The sequence below is a fragment of the Channa argus genome, chromosome 6 (assembly GCF_033026475.1).
Source record: "Channa argus isolate prfri chromosome 6, Channa argus male v1.0, whole genome shotgun sequence".
NCBI lineage: Eukaryota > Metazoa > Chordata > Actinopteri > Anabantiformes > Channidae > Channa > Channa argus.
Genome location: NC_090202.1, coordinates 27,669,833 through 27,683,767, shown reverse-complemented (window position 1 = coordinate 27,683,767; position 13,935 = coordinate 27,669,833). Strand labels below are relative to the sequence as shown.

The 13,935-nt window shown below is 42.2% G+C and overlaps 1 protein-coding gene across 9 annotated transcripts in view; it reads right to left on the bottom strand.

Moving 5' to 3' along the window:
- The window catches only part of si:cabz01090165.1 (uncharacterized protein LOC100333421 homolog), a 277,606-nt gene that overhangs the window by 24,551 nt on the left and 239,120 nt on the right, over positions 1-13,935 (bottom strand). For 8 of the 9 annotated variants that reach the window (XM_067506904.1, XM_067506900.1, XM_067506901.1 and 5 more), the window contains 3 exons: positions 13,479-13,719; positions 10,413-10,625; positions 8,507-8,817 (listed from right to left, as the gene is read on the bottom strand). In XM_067506904.1, coding sequence (XP_067363005.1) covers positions 8,507-8,817; positions 10,413-10,625; positions 13,479-13,719 — 765 coding nt within the window. Of the gene's footprint in view, positions 1-8,502; positions 8,818-10,412; positions 10,626-13,478; positions 13,720-13,935 lie in introns of those variants that run through there. The other variant, XM_067506905.1, reaches the window with a different exon arrangement.

The following is a 13,935-nucleotide window of genomic DNA, read 5'->3' as shown; positions in this document are numbered from 1 at the left end:
AGCGGGAGAACGCAACCTAAACAAAAGGTGTGAACATGGAAAAATTGGTCTTTTTTATAATTGTACCTGACAACACAATGATGGACTTTTTCATACTTTAATAGAAACATGTTCCAACGCTTAAGCGCTCATTCAACAGCACTGGCCATAGTACAGAGATAATTAGAGATTTTACTATTTAAAGCAGCAATCTCTGCTTGATTAGTATTTTTATGTGATAACGAGCAAAGTAAAATTTTATCAGAGCAGCGAGGAGGACGAATTCTGAGTAATTAATTCTGAGCTTTTTATCAGCACCGGCTAAAGTTGAACACTAACTTTTGTGGAGCATTAGAGTAATTTAAGTTCATGGTCTAACAGTATAAACCAGTAAAGAATATTCGGCATGTTTTTCTAGTAAAACTTGACCATTAAAAATAGCTGTTTATGACAAAGCCTAAATTCTGTCTTAACGTTCACATAGAAAGCAAAATGGTGTGAGATTCAACGTCCTGCTGTGGCTATGACGATGAGAGCTGACCAGTTTGAACAGAAGAGAAAATCTCATCTTCTGCACAGGATGTTTGCTAACTGCACACTAGGCCGACAGAAGGAGAGAGAAGATGAACAAAGACAGAGGAGATGAGACGTACAGAGGTGATATTATGAACGAGGGACGAGAAACACAAGGGTGATAACATTACAGTGACTTTCTAAAATCCTGTGTGCTGATCGTGACCGAAGGATGACAAAAGAACAGTAGTGAGAGAGAAGCTGACGTGTCATCTCAGCAGAATATGATCAGCTGTCATTTCCACAACCCTTACTTTCCTTCCTGTCTTCTTTTCCCTCCCTACTTCCATCCACCTCTATCTGTGCATCATGCTGAGTCAAAGTGCTGCTGCAGTGTATCCTGCTCTCCATCCTACAGTGTTTCCATTGTGCCTCTCGCTTCATTAATCACTCCTTTGAGAAGCAGGCAGGATGGTAATTAGAAAAATCAGCACACAAACACAAATTCAAATGCGCGCGCACACACACACACACACACACACACACACACACACACACACACACACACACACACACAAACCTGGTGGAATAGAAAGAGAGAGAGAATATTAAAGGAGGTAAAATCAATAGATTCATTTCCTGGTGCTTACAGAAGTTCATCTCTCCCTGTGCCCGTAATCCTTAGAGTGTGTGTGTGTGTGTGAGATGGAAAGAGAGAGGTGAAGGATAAAGCTGGTCAGGTTATTCTTACCCTGGGGCACAACTGAGAAAAAAGGGCACGTTGTAAAAATACAAGCAGCTCTCTGCTGGGAGTCGTGCAGAGTGATGAGGAAATGTCGATCTGCTGTCTCAATGCTTTGGTTCTTGACTTTTCCACCAGCGAAGCACGTATTGAACTGAAACCTGAAACCTCGAGGAAACGGAGATGGAGAGAAAAAGCAGCATGGAGGAAGAGGACGAGTCGCTGAGATGGAAAACAGTGTGGCTCACACAGTGCTCTCCTCCTTTGCTTTCACACTTGTCTGTCTCCTTCTTGCTCTCCTCTCACTTCTTCCTGATTTGCTCCTTTGTGGGTTTTGAGTTGAGGCAGAGGTCTGACAGAAGATGTAGCTGCTGGTGTAATGCTTAATTGGACACATTCATATTCAGCACTATCAGAATCCTGAGCGAAGGGCTTATTATGCAACCTTGTCTCAGAGAAATGAGGTTATTTACTGTACAACAATCGCGCTCAATGCCTGACGCACCACATTGCAGAGTTTGAAGTCGTAGTCTGGTCTGTTTGGGTTAAATGTAAATTAACATATTTTGTCCGAAGTTTTTCAGCTTTAAACCAGAGCTTTGTTTGTAACTTGTAAAAAAATATTTAAATTAACAACATATCTATCTTTACTGGTCTATTTCTAGTAATTGCTCAATTTAAATATGTCCAGTGTCTGAGCTGAAGACAGCCATGGCTGCAAGCATGACCATCCGTACATCCTGTCCTTATGAACGCAGTGTCTCAGAAACGCCTGAGCTAGAATTTGTAAGTCAAAGCTCAAAGCTCAGTGTGGCCTCACAAAACACTTTTATGGCCCTAACTCAAGATTCCATGATCATCATGAGCTAATCTGACACCATCCTAATAGGATAAAACTATCAGGTGACACTTTATACGAGGGTCAAACGAGGACAACATGGAAGATTCGGTAGCAATATACATCTATATAAATCATAACTTCCTATATAAATTCACTTTTGTTTTGCAGCTATTTTGGCTTGTTTTTTCTTTTGCAAGATTTTACAGCACATGTTATTTTAAGCTGTGGACCTTTGTGCTTAACGGATGTATTGATCATGGCGTCAAGGCAAGATTCAAGATTCTATACTTGATTCCCATGTTGACATTGTGAATTGGAATTTCTTTCGGTGGTTTTACACACACATAGTACACACTCACCATATTAAATAAAAATTCCAACGAAGAAATAAAATCAGTGCAACAATACGATAAAGATATCTACCAGTTTGATAAATCAACCTAAGGGAAATTAAAATACTAAACCCTGGTCAAGGACAAGGAGCAATATCAATAAATAATAATATAAATAAATACCTTTGCACATAAAACGGTCCCCAGATTTATTATTTCAAAATGTGAAGTGTTTCAAAGTGTAAGAAGTCGGGCAGCTTGGGGCGACGCGCTGCACTGGAACCTGCTTGTTCTAGTCTCTAGTCCTTTTTGAGAGGGGAGAAAATTAAACAGACAGTTTGCTTGGTGGGATTCCTGTATAATCTTAAAATGAAGGTGCTAAAATGTTAATGATAACGTTGAACGAGGCCTTTGAGCAGATGCTTGTACATATCTTTTCTAAGTTGCTGCTCACTCATCAGCCTGTATCTCAGTTGGTACATGAATATAAACCATTTCCAAAATTTAGCCTTCATCCATTTTTGTGTATGATTTGAATTTTACTGAAGCTGTTAGGAGCTCAGAGCCAACACGCTCGGACAGAAGAGAGAGGCTAATGGTAGTGGGAAGGAAACATATCCGTGGATAGCTGAGCAGTTTCAACGTCTTTTGAAACCCGTAGAAATTAAACAGAGGAAAAGCTGAGGCAATGCTGGAGTATTTCATCTGTAATGCATAGTTTGTCCATCTGAGCTGTGCTTCCCTGCGGCATGGGCAGCAGAGATAACCATGATGATGGTCACTGAACTTCACTGAACTTCTGAAATTTTCATTGCCCCATTTGTCATGCCATTATGATAGGGCAGCAGCATCCTACAGGGAACAGCCAGCAGCCTCAGACTGGAAGATCAGCGGCTGGGAAAACGAATGAGTAACCCCCTGCTTCCTCCCTCCATCCCTTGACAAGTGCCATGATGAACCCCAGAGCTGCTGTTTCACAACCAGCTCACTGCAGCTGCTCAGTTCACGCAGTTAATGCAGTTCTGTAGTATTGGACAGCTCCCAAATGTGAATGTGAATCAGGCCTGTGAAGGACAGCAGGCATCCCCGCCCGACTTTCCCTGGAAAGATAAAGGTCAGAAAAAGGCCGTGCACAGTTTGGGCCCTCTGCAGGTAGGCTGAGGGCATCCACACTTTCCTAATGGTGGGAGGGCAGTTTTTAATGTGTGCGGGGACAAAGTGGAGGGATCCTTAATGTGAATCGGAACTAAAGAAGAAAGAGCTGTAACTGGATGAGCAACAAAAGAGCTTTTTGTAGCTTTGTGTTCACACAAAATGTTTAGTAGCCTTCTACCAGTTTGCCAACACACTCATTCCATCCCTGATTCAGTGTCAGCTCGGTGTCCACTGTAGCTGCAGGCTGCTGACGAGGTGCATAGAGAAAACTTTCAAATGCTCTGCTCTAGACTCATTTTGACACCATTGTGCTGCTTGTTATGCACTATTGTAAAAATGGAGCATGGTATGTTTACAGGCACCTATTATGTTTATGCTGCCATGTTTGTGGGTGCTGGAGATACTCTGAAATATTTCCTCTGCTGAGTTTCAACCCTGTTTCCTAAAAATGATGTTTCTAAAACACCAAATGTCATATTTGTTTTTTAGGGAATGACAGTGTTTGTCCCGTTAGTCTAATGAGGACACGCCGACAAGCAACAAACACGCTCGCACGTATGAAGGATACAGGAAACATTTTATTAAGCTAAAAGAACGAAACAAAGACGTGATCGTCCTCTGACCAAAGTGCTTTTCTTTGCCGTTGTTGCCAGTTCCTTTTTGCAACTTGCCTTCTGTTAATAAATGTCGCCCTTAATTTTTCAAGAATGATGCTGCCCTGAAAAAGTACAGCCTGTGTGTTACATTTCCTCCCCAGAACATATCAATCACTCCTGGCATCCCTATCATTAACCATGTGATGTGAGTGTCTAAACCCAACCACAAACATGTTTATAATGCTTTGGTTGTCGTGCGCAAATAATAATTTACAGATAGCTCCAATATTTAAAAAGCTGGCACATATTTATTAAAAATTCGTACTTACACTGGGATAAAAAACAGCCTGATGCCTGATGTCCCAAGTTTTCACCGGTGTGTTTCCTGTTGTGCATTTAAGGTGTAGGAGAAGGATCTGGTCACTGGAAACAGTTACCAAATAAAATATGCCTCAACCAATCAATCAAGTTGCAGTTTCCATGCATGTCTGTCCAATCAGCTCATCCATTTGGACGTTGGTGCTGGGTGTACTGAAAGTCCCTCATTACTGAAATATTGCATTCAACAACAGGACAGACCAACAACCCTAAAGCCTCCAGCTACATAAAAACTGTCCTTATACCCATAAATGTTTCCATCACCTGCTGTAGACATCATATAAAAATGCGCTGGCGTGGGCAAATGAAGCCAGCGATCCTTCAACACTTGTGTTGCCACATCATCCTCTTTCTTCAAAGACACATGGGATGAAGCAAAGCCATGTGGTGCTCAGCAAGTAAGAGACGCCAAAAGACAATAATTACAATAATGGATGTGAAGTGTTGCAGAGTACAGCACAAGCTTGAGTGCGTGATGATGCCGGGCGTCTCTGACCGACAGGGTCTCTGTGAAGCCTGGCACCAGACTGCAAAGGCGGGACGGAGAGGGCGGAGTGGGCGTCCTGAGTCTGCTCTGTTACAGTGTGCAGCAGAAAGGCCAATAACTCTGCAAGAGAGCTGCACTTGTGTTACAAAATGCTTTGCACTTAAAGTGGACTGTATAAGGACTGTGAGCTAAAACCGCTGCTTTTACGTGAGTCATGGCTTGTAAGGCCAGGAAAGCCTCAGCCAAAAAAGCTGACTGCCTGCTTATAATAAAACTCATTTGCTCACAGGTAGAGTGTGCACAGTGGCAAACAGGGACAGTGTTTCTGCAAAGATTGGATGTAGTCAGATATTTTAATGAGCAGTGGCTATTCAATAATTAAAAAATAGAAAAGTGTTGTTCTTATCTCAGCACAGCAAACTCGTATCTTGTCCACAGTTGGCACTTGGGATTCCAGGCCCTTTTTAGATAATATTCAACAATTTATTGGCTCAGTTTTTCCACGTTATCACCTTTCGTTGTCTCTGAAGGACTGATGTTGTGCTATACCCCGCTTCCTTATCCAGATGCATTGGAGTAAGCTTTTCTGTGCCATATTTCATCAGCAAACTGCTCAGTCCTCACTCTCAATCTGCTCGAGTGTAGAGTGTAAATGCTGAGTTGAAGGGAGCGACAGCTGGTATAAAAGCAGGAGAGAGCCATTTGGTTTCACTTCCCAGACTCCAATGCAATTTTCCCAGCTAAGCTACGAATCAAATTGTTGACCTTTAAAGCACAAGAAGGCTGCATCTCTGTGCCTTCAGGATGCCACAGAAGAGCAGCAGCACCTGGTGTACATACTGTAGATGTTCAGAAAACAGGTCTTTCAACACCAACTATGTTTGTGTCTGCATGGAAGTGCTAGACACACAAAGGTAAAAGCTGTTTTCTTTTATTGGCTGATAAATCCTGGTGCGGCCCTTCTGATCCGGCAGCATCCGCTTTTTCTGACTGCAGAGCTTGTGTTTGGTTGGTTAGGGTTAGAGAAAGACTGTGGTCTGGACCACGAATCCTCACAAGTTCTTTAACTTTAACCACAATTATTACGTTGCCTAATTTTAACAACACATACGACTCCAACTCCAACTATCTGACTGCACAGTGGTGGAGTGCACAGCTAAAAGGTCCCCGGCATGAATCTGCAGCCTATTCATGCATGTTCTCCCCGTGCCTGCGTGGGTTTCCTCCAGATCCCCACAGTCCAAAGACATGCACGTTAAGTTAACTGGCAACACTAAAATACCTGTAAAAACCCAAAAAACACTTATGTATATGTGTAATTCTGGAAGGCAGTTACAAATAGCGTATTTCCTCATTTGATGTGGACGTTAATCACACATGAACGAGGCATTAATGCACGTATGTGGGTTGAAATGAGAAAAAAAACAGTCCTCTGCACAAAAGTTGAGGGGATTGGATCATCTACTTTTGCCTGCCGGCATCAGACTTCCTGGTTGTAACATTCAGCTGTGAGTGCAACGCCCCCCCCCCCCCCCCCCCCCCAAGCCTGGGAAAATGATTAGGTCACCCCCATGGTTCAATGTGAAATTATCCATTTGGACGCTCTGCACTCGACCAAGTGCTCTCTACAATTGAAGGCCAGAAAATGGTCACTTGAGTGCCTTTGGTTTTAGGTTAAAATGAGAAATGAGGCCACGGACACATTTCAAACTGTCATCTGTCAACCCTCCAAATGCTTTGTAATAACACCCAATTATGCATTCTGAATGACGTTGCTAGGTTACCGAGCTGGCTAAGTGGCTGATGGGACCATCCAGTGGTCACTCGGTACCGTGGGCTGATAGAGGGTCCGCACTCAGGCACTTGGCAGCTGAAGCCTGAAACATGCTCTGAAATCCACATCTGGTGATTAGAATGTGCAAATCAAGCCACCGAGCTGCTGCACAGGAGGCCTGAGGTTTGGAGTCAGACCAAAAGTTTCCTTTAGGGAAGTTTCCCTGCTCATTTAGAGTTTCAAGAAAGCATTATTTAAAGTACATTATATGTGTATTAATGCTTTCCTGTTTGTTCTGTCTTGATCCTGGCTCACTCATTTGCAAATGTGGATTATCTGCTTGCATTTATCTTTGACTGCTCACTTTACTGGGTGCTGCAAAGTTTAATGATTGTTTGCAGCACTGATTCTCTCCTCTGTACGTTTTTCTGCATAGTCTCCTTGTCGTTTAAAATAGTACCAGTTTATATTAATCTCAATGTTCTGTCTCGCCCATAAAGTTTTACATTTTTACTGGTACACAATTTATTTCCTGTTTTCCAATGTACAGCTGGTTGTTTTCCCATGTGGATTTTCTTCTGCTGCTATAATGACCTGATTACCCAGCAGGCTCAGTAAAAACCTTAATCTTCTTTTTTCCACTTCTTTTCCTTTCTCTCTTTACACATGAGAACGTCACCATAACTATGGTTTTCTACAAAAAGTCTTTTGGAAGCTAAAGAATTCAACTGATGTGATATCTGTTGCCCAAAGCAAATTGCATTTTTCCAGTTTGCTTGTCGTTTGTTGGTTACAGAGCTGTTCACTCCCCCCAAAAACCTGAAACAGCCTGAAAAACCCTGAAACAGCCTCCTACGTGAGGACGATCTTGGTGATAACTACCCACACAGGGATGATGTGTGTTTGAGGAAACACAAATCACACTCTGCCTTTTTCTCCCTCTCTCTCACACACACACACACACACACACACACACACACACACACACACACACACACACACACACACACACACACACACACACACACACACACACAGTTCAGTTTGCTTTTGTAAGACCTGGACTGTGGGACATGTTTCACACACAAACACAGCGCCATCGTCAGCCAGTAAATTTGAAATTATTCTGTAGAAAAGACCACGTTTTACACACTGTAAGAAACACAATCAGCTTTTCAAAGCCACCGTTGCTGCACTGACCTACAGACACATGCAATGCACATTGCAACACAAGCTGTGTTAAGTCACCTGACAGCTGCCTTCAAGAACAAAGAGCTCCCCTATATAACTCCCCCTTATAATTTCAGAGGAGGTCTGAGGTAAAATTAAAATAAACTGTGTGTCCAGGTGTCTGTGTCCGGGCTCGTCTGCAAACAGGGTTTACTGTAACAACGCCGCCTCGACATTTTATCCTGATAACTGTAGTTGACTATTGTGGCAGCTGTGGTTCAGGAAGTAAAGAGGGTCATCCACTAATTGCAGTGTAGGTGGAAACCTCCTGTCCAGTGTGTCGTGGAGCATTAAGTTAGAAATGTTTGCACTGAAACATGCACCAGTCTTTTTTTTCCTCATTATTCTTTGCTGTGTGCAGTGCAGGTTACGGGTTCTTTACCGCTGAGTACTTTTAAAAAGGAGGCGTATTGTACACGTGTGGATGTCGGAACTGGGAACATGGAAAAGTCGATTCACACACAATCCCTCTCTCTTACCTGTATATGAGTATGTCATCTGTGGAGCTGTTGTACTGGATCTGGTACATGCGGACTCCCGGTATGTGGTTCTGTGGGGGCCATCTGATGGTCGCAGAGCTGGACGTTAGATCAGACACGCTGACCCTCTGCTGGTCGTACCTTGCCTGGCCTCCGCTGATGTTAGATTTGATGGATGTGGGGATGTCCGAAGGCCCTGGATCAGGGTCCAGTTTGGGGTCAAAGTGTGGAGACGGGTTGACGACTAATTCAACGGGAGCAGTGGCCTCACCAGCTGCATTGGATGCAATGCATGTGAACTTTCCAGAATCCTAGAAATCATTAAAAACGGAATAAAGACTCAGCTTCTCCCCCTCTCTGTGATTCATCCCTTTGAAACCAATTATCAGGAACATAGCCTTTATGTATTATTCTGTTAATTCATGCTTAAACATTTTCAGTATTTCATATAATCAGCAAAAGGCTTTATGTGGAAGTAGACTTTTATATCTTACAGAGAAATAATTAGTGTCCATACGATAAAGCATTAAAAGCTTAGTGTTATGTGCATTACAAAGTTTTTAATGGATCTCACACTGACAAATGTACTTTAAAGTAAAGATTAGTGAGGGTACGGTAAAGATTTCTTGCTGGGACGCGAGCAATGTACCTGAAATGCTAATTTTCATATGTGAAGTTGCTGAAGTTGCACTTTAATGTAGTAACAGTCACTTTAAGCCAAAGTAATTTCTGTATGCAAAGGAAATGGAAATATATTCCATGACTTCAAGCGTAGTGGCGAAGTGGGGGGCGAGCCAACAACTTTGCAAAGTCCCAGGGAGGAGCCACACCCCTTTTAGAACGCATATGAATTCATAATCAGTAACCTGTTACTTCCATCCTGATCTTAAAAGACGGCTTCACTGATTTTAAACTTGCTTCTTTTGGTTCTAGTTTGGCCAGTACATGTATAAATGCCATTAAACGTCCCTCTGAATTCCCTATATAAAAATATCTCTCTACCTTTAGCTGAAAAATGCCTCCAGATGACATCACTTGGAGGAACCTTCAGTTCTGATTATGTCAAGCTGCTTTTCCAGAGCTCCCCCGGAGGAGATCATCTAAATTCCTAATAATGAAAAACTCCTCCAGGTGATGTCATCTGGAGGAGTTTTTCAGCTAGAAGCAGAGAAGTATTTTAAAATAACGAAGTCAGAAGGAAGTTTAAAAGGGTTAATGTACAATAACCCTTCTAAACTAAAGCTATAGAAAGAAAGTTGAAACTTGGTGAAGTTGCCCTTTAAAAAAAGTGGACACTCAATGTGTTCACATAGTAGTAGTTTATTATAATAAACTGTGCTGCACAGTTCTTAGAATTTAACAGTTAGCAACTAGTTGCCTTGCTCTCAATGTCTGTGGCTAAACACGTGGTGGAATTTTGCCCGTTGGTGACACGACATTTATTCTGAATAGCATCAAACAAATGTTGGAAAAATAATAGGATTAAAAACACACTGTAGTACAACACGCCAATTAAAATACAAATACAATTTGTAGTATAAGTATAAATACTGACTACATGTGTTGAAACATAACAGTTTGAGGCATAAGGGGATTCAAAAACAGGCACCTTCTCATAGATCAGATCCCTGAGAAACAGAGCACATAATAAAGGAAAGTAGAAGGGAAGGAAGTTCCTGTACTGAGAACAGTCAAACTTAGCCAGAATGCTTCTCACCCAACTTTTAAAAGCACGGATCCACCTCTGCATGACTTCCTTTTAATGCAATTATCTTTGGAGGTTTTAGATTCAAAACTAACAAAAAAATGTGATAAAGCAAAAAAAGAAAAGAAAAGAAAAAAGAAAAAGGCCAATAAATCCACTGAGCCCATAACATAGCTCTTGAAAACGAAGTCACTTTTCTACCTTGACAGAGGCCTTGAGGATGTCGAGTGAACCGTTCTCGTAGCAGATGGTCCTGGACGTGTTTCCTATCAGCTTCCCATCGGGGCTGACCCAGTGTGTCGAAGGTTCGGGATCCCCGATGGACTTGCAGCGCAGGCTGACCTCCTGACCCTCCATCACAAACATCTTGGAGGTGTGACGGGTTATCATCGGTGGCTCGCAAACAAACTCCTCCTGTTAAGGAATCAAGGACCAAAACAACAGTTTAGTTTATACAATGCTTGTGGAATGGATTGTTATTGTACACTCCACATACTACCTGCAGTACAAGTACAGTGCAGTACTACAAAAAGAGAGATGCTGATTGCTGTGAGGAATTGCTGAGGTTTAAACTACAGTTGATTACATCACCTAAGCCTGCATAAAGCCAGTCCGAGCCCTAGTGGAGTATTACTGCGAGGCCAAGCAGGCCCAAGCAAGGCTTACTGGGGCTTACTCATTATTCCACTCAGTGCATCTCCAAACCTTTTTTCTCGGCCCTTAGTGGGTCTTGATACCTGCCGAGATGATTGCTGACCTGATGACTGCAGGGCTGCGGCTTCAAAATAGACTACTAGTACCTTTCAGTCTTGTATTTGATTCTGACTGTAAATTGCCACGGTGAAGCTCCCTGGTTGGGCTGCACCCTGGTGTGGAAATGTGAAAGTGAGAGAATGTGAACTTGGAGGGAAGAGAACTCAGTTGTCTCGAATGAATAAATCATGTGGTTTGTGCTGATAACCTTCGAATTCCAACTAGTACTAACCTTTCAGCATACGGCATGAAAATTTAACCCCTTCTATTTTTGAGCTTTGCGTCAGACAAGGAGCAGTGCAGAGGCGATAAGCAGCTCAGCAGCCTTCAGTGCTTTCAGCGTAGGAGTTCCCTTGGCACCTGATGGCTAATGGTTGACCTCTCATGCAGTGCAGGCTGTATCCTTGTCAATGCAGAGTGAAGGCAGCTATTAATTCTGAGTATTAAAATGCACAGGCACTTCGGTGTCACAGAGGTCTCTGGATTGACCTCTTTACAAGGCTAATCCTCTTATAGTGATTCTACAGCACTGCTCAGAAGGAGGTCCACCACAGTTACACGAGGTGAGGCAAAGGCGTGTACATTATCCTCTTTAAGATTATACCAGTTAATCCCATCTTTATCTCCTGGCGCACCTCAACTTATCATCGTAACTCTCAAAACGACCCACGGGGATCGGCTCCCGAAGACCTCCAGGTGAGGAGAATGCCTCGAATCCATCCTCTTTCAACTAACATCTTGAAACGCTCCCCAGTGTGTCTGCTAATCACACGGAGGTATTTTTCCAAGCGTTTCGATGAAGGAGCTCCTCCATCTTTCGTCCACCCTGTACATCTGTGGCAGTGAAGCTTTGTGATCTCTGAGCTGCTCTATGATGATCCGTGGCAAAAATGGACCAGTAAAAAAATAAATAAAATCACACATCCATCTAAGACAAGTGAAGAGTTGCTGTAGTTTCTTCTTTATGTCGAAATTTTTGGGTCTGTTCTTGGTCTTCTGCACCTCTTTTGGATAGTTTAGCTTTTTGTGCTTGCTGCTGTCTATTTGTGGTCATTTAGTGTCTTATGACTGACCTCTTTCAAATAAGACATCTGTGGGCCCCCTGACCTTTTGTGCCTCTGGACCCCTGCCCTGCACGTTCAGTTACTCATCCATGTTTACAGGCTGGAAATGATCCAACAGCATTTTTGCTTATTAGCAGTTATAAAGCGATCGACCATAATGTGAAAGAGGACGACGGTAAACGTGGCCGTGCTAAGCTGCCTGCAGCTACACAGCCCCATACTGATGGTAACTATGGAGAAATATGTACAGTAATTAATAAAAATAATGGTCAAAGGTCACGGTTTATAAATGTGGAGACAATTTTAACCACTTTATGTGTTGAAAAGTGGTTATATATTATATTATTATCATTTATAAGTTCATCATATTTTTACAAAAATAACAGTTTTTATTACAACCACCATCAGTGTGCGTCTCTTAACATTCCTCATTTGCTTAAATATGGATGTTTTGCACATTTTACTTTGTTTTGGTTACAAAATGTGATTCATGAGGATTGTGAAGGTGTCAGATATGAGGGCTCATTACAGCAGAGTAACATCAGTGACGTTTCTGGCATATCTGATAAATAAATAACACAGAAAAATGTCCTTTCTCTCCCTCAATTTAGCGCCTCTGCCCTAAAGCTAAGTGTGGATGAACAAATGTTGCTCCCAGACTCCCATGACAACATGCAACATGAGGTTAGAATGAACTGTTAAGGACCCGAGCTGCTAGTCATCAGTAATCAGTTTGTGTTCACATCGCTGGGACTGACAGGGTGAACTTCTTTTGTTGCTCTGCATGCTCATATTTTAATCAAACAAAACATTATCAATAGACTTTAATAGTTTGTTTTTGCTTAACATGCATCCAAGAGATTTAAATAGCTTTAGTGCTACATATTCTGTAATGTTTATTAAGGTGAACAATTTTTTTGCGAAATAAACCAAAACAACAAAATCAGTAAACAAAGAGCAAAATCCCCTTTTTAAAAAATGCTTGTAGCTTACATCATAATTTATGGGACTCAATAAACCAACCAGGTGGTGCACATTTTCTGCTACCTTTCTTAACTCTTCTATGCTCCTCTAACTATTGTAGATAAAGCACAAAAATGTGCTCTTGCATTTGAAACTCGATGACTCCACACTTCCACCGGCAGGTTCAGTCCTCGGTGACACCCACCATCTGCCCTGCCAAACAGTACGTCCTCGGAAAAAATAAGAAGTGTGATGTGTCCACAAAGGGCTAAACTTACGACCGCGCAAAAAACATACTTTGGTTTGTTTTTAATGAAACACTGATGTGTTAAATAAGAGCTTTTTAGGTGACAGCTGATGATGGCTGGAGTTAAATAAATGTATCTTATGTTAGATTTTCTTCCTCATCACTATCTGTATATAAACACTGCTGAAATCAGGCTTTCACAACAATCTGTAGTTCAGATCTGCACAAACATGAACAAACCTCTCTAATGGTCCAGAAGTATTTGCCGGCCAGGTCTTTAGGTGAAGCGCAGGTCTCCAGGTCGTCCTCCCTGGTCAGTCTGCGAAGCCACACCAGCTCACAGTTACAGTGCAGCGGGTTCCCGCCGAAACTCAACACCAGTGCTGTGAGTGGAGAACCCTTCATCTTTGCATACACTGGGATACGCAGGAAGAGCGGGTCTGGAGGAATTTTCTTCAGCTTGTTGGACGTCATGTCCAGTCTGGTGACAGAGACACAGGGACCTCACTTTAATTGTATTTTGAAGCATGAAGTGGACGTGGGAGGGCAGAGATCAGGTTTGTTAAATAACGATCATCATGTCTGCTTTTTCAATCTGTGGATGACAACTCCAGACATGATTGTGTATGTAATGTGCTTTCATAGCTAAACAACTATCACTTCATAAAATCCACAAAAAACACATAGAAAAGACAGA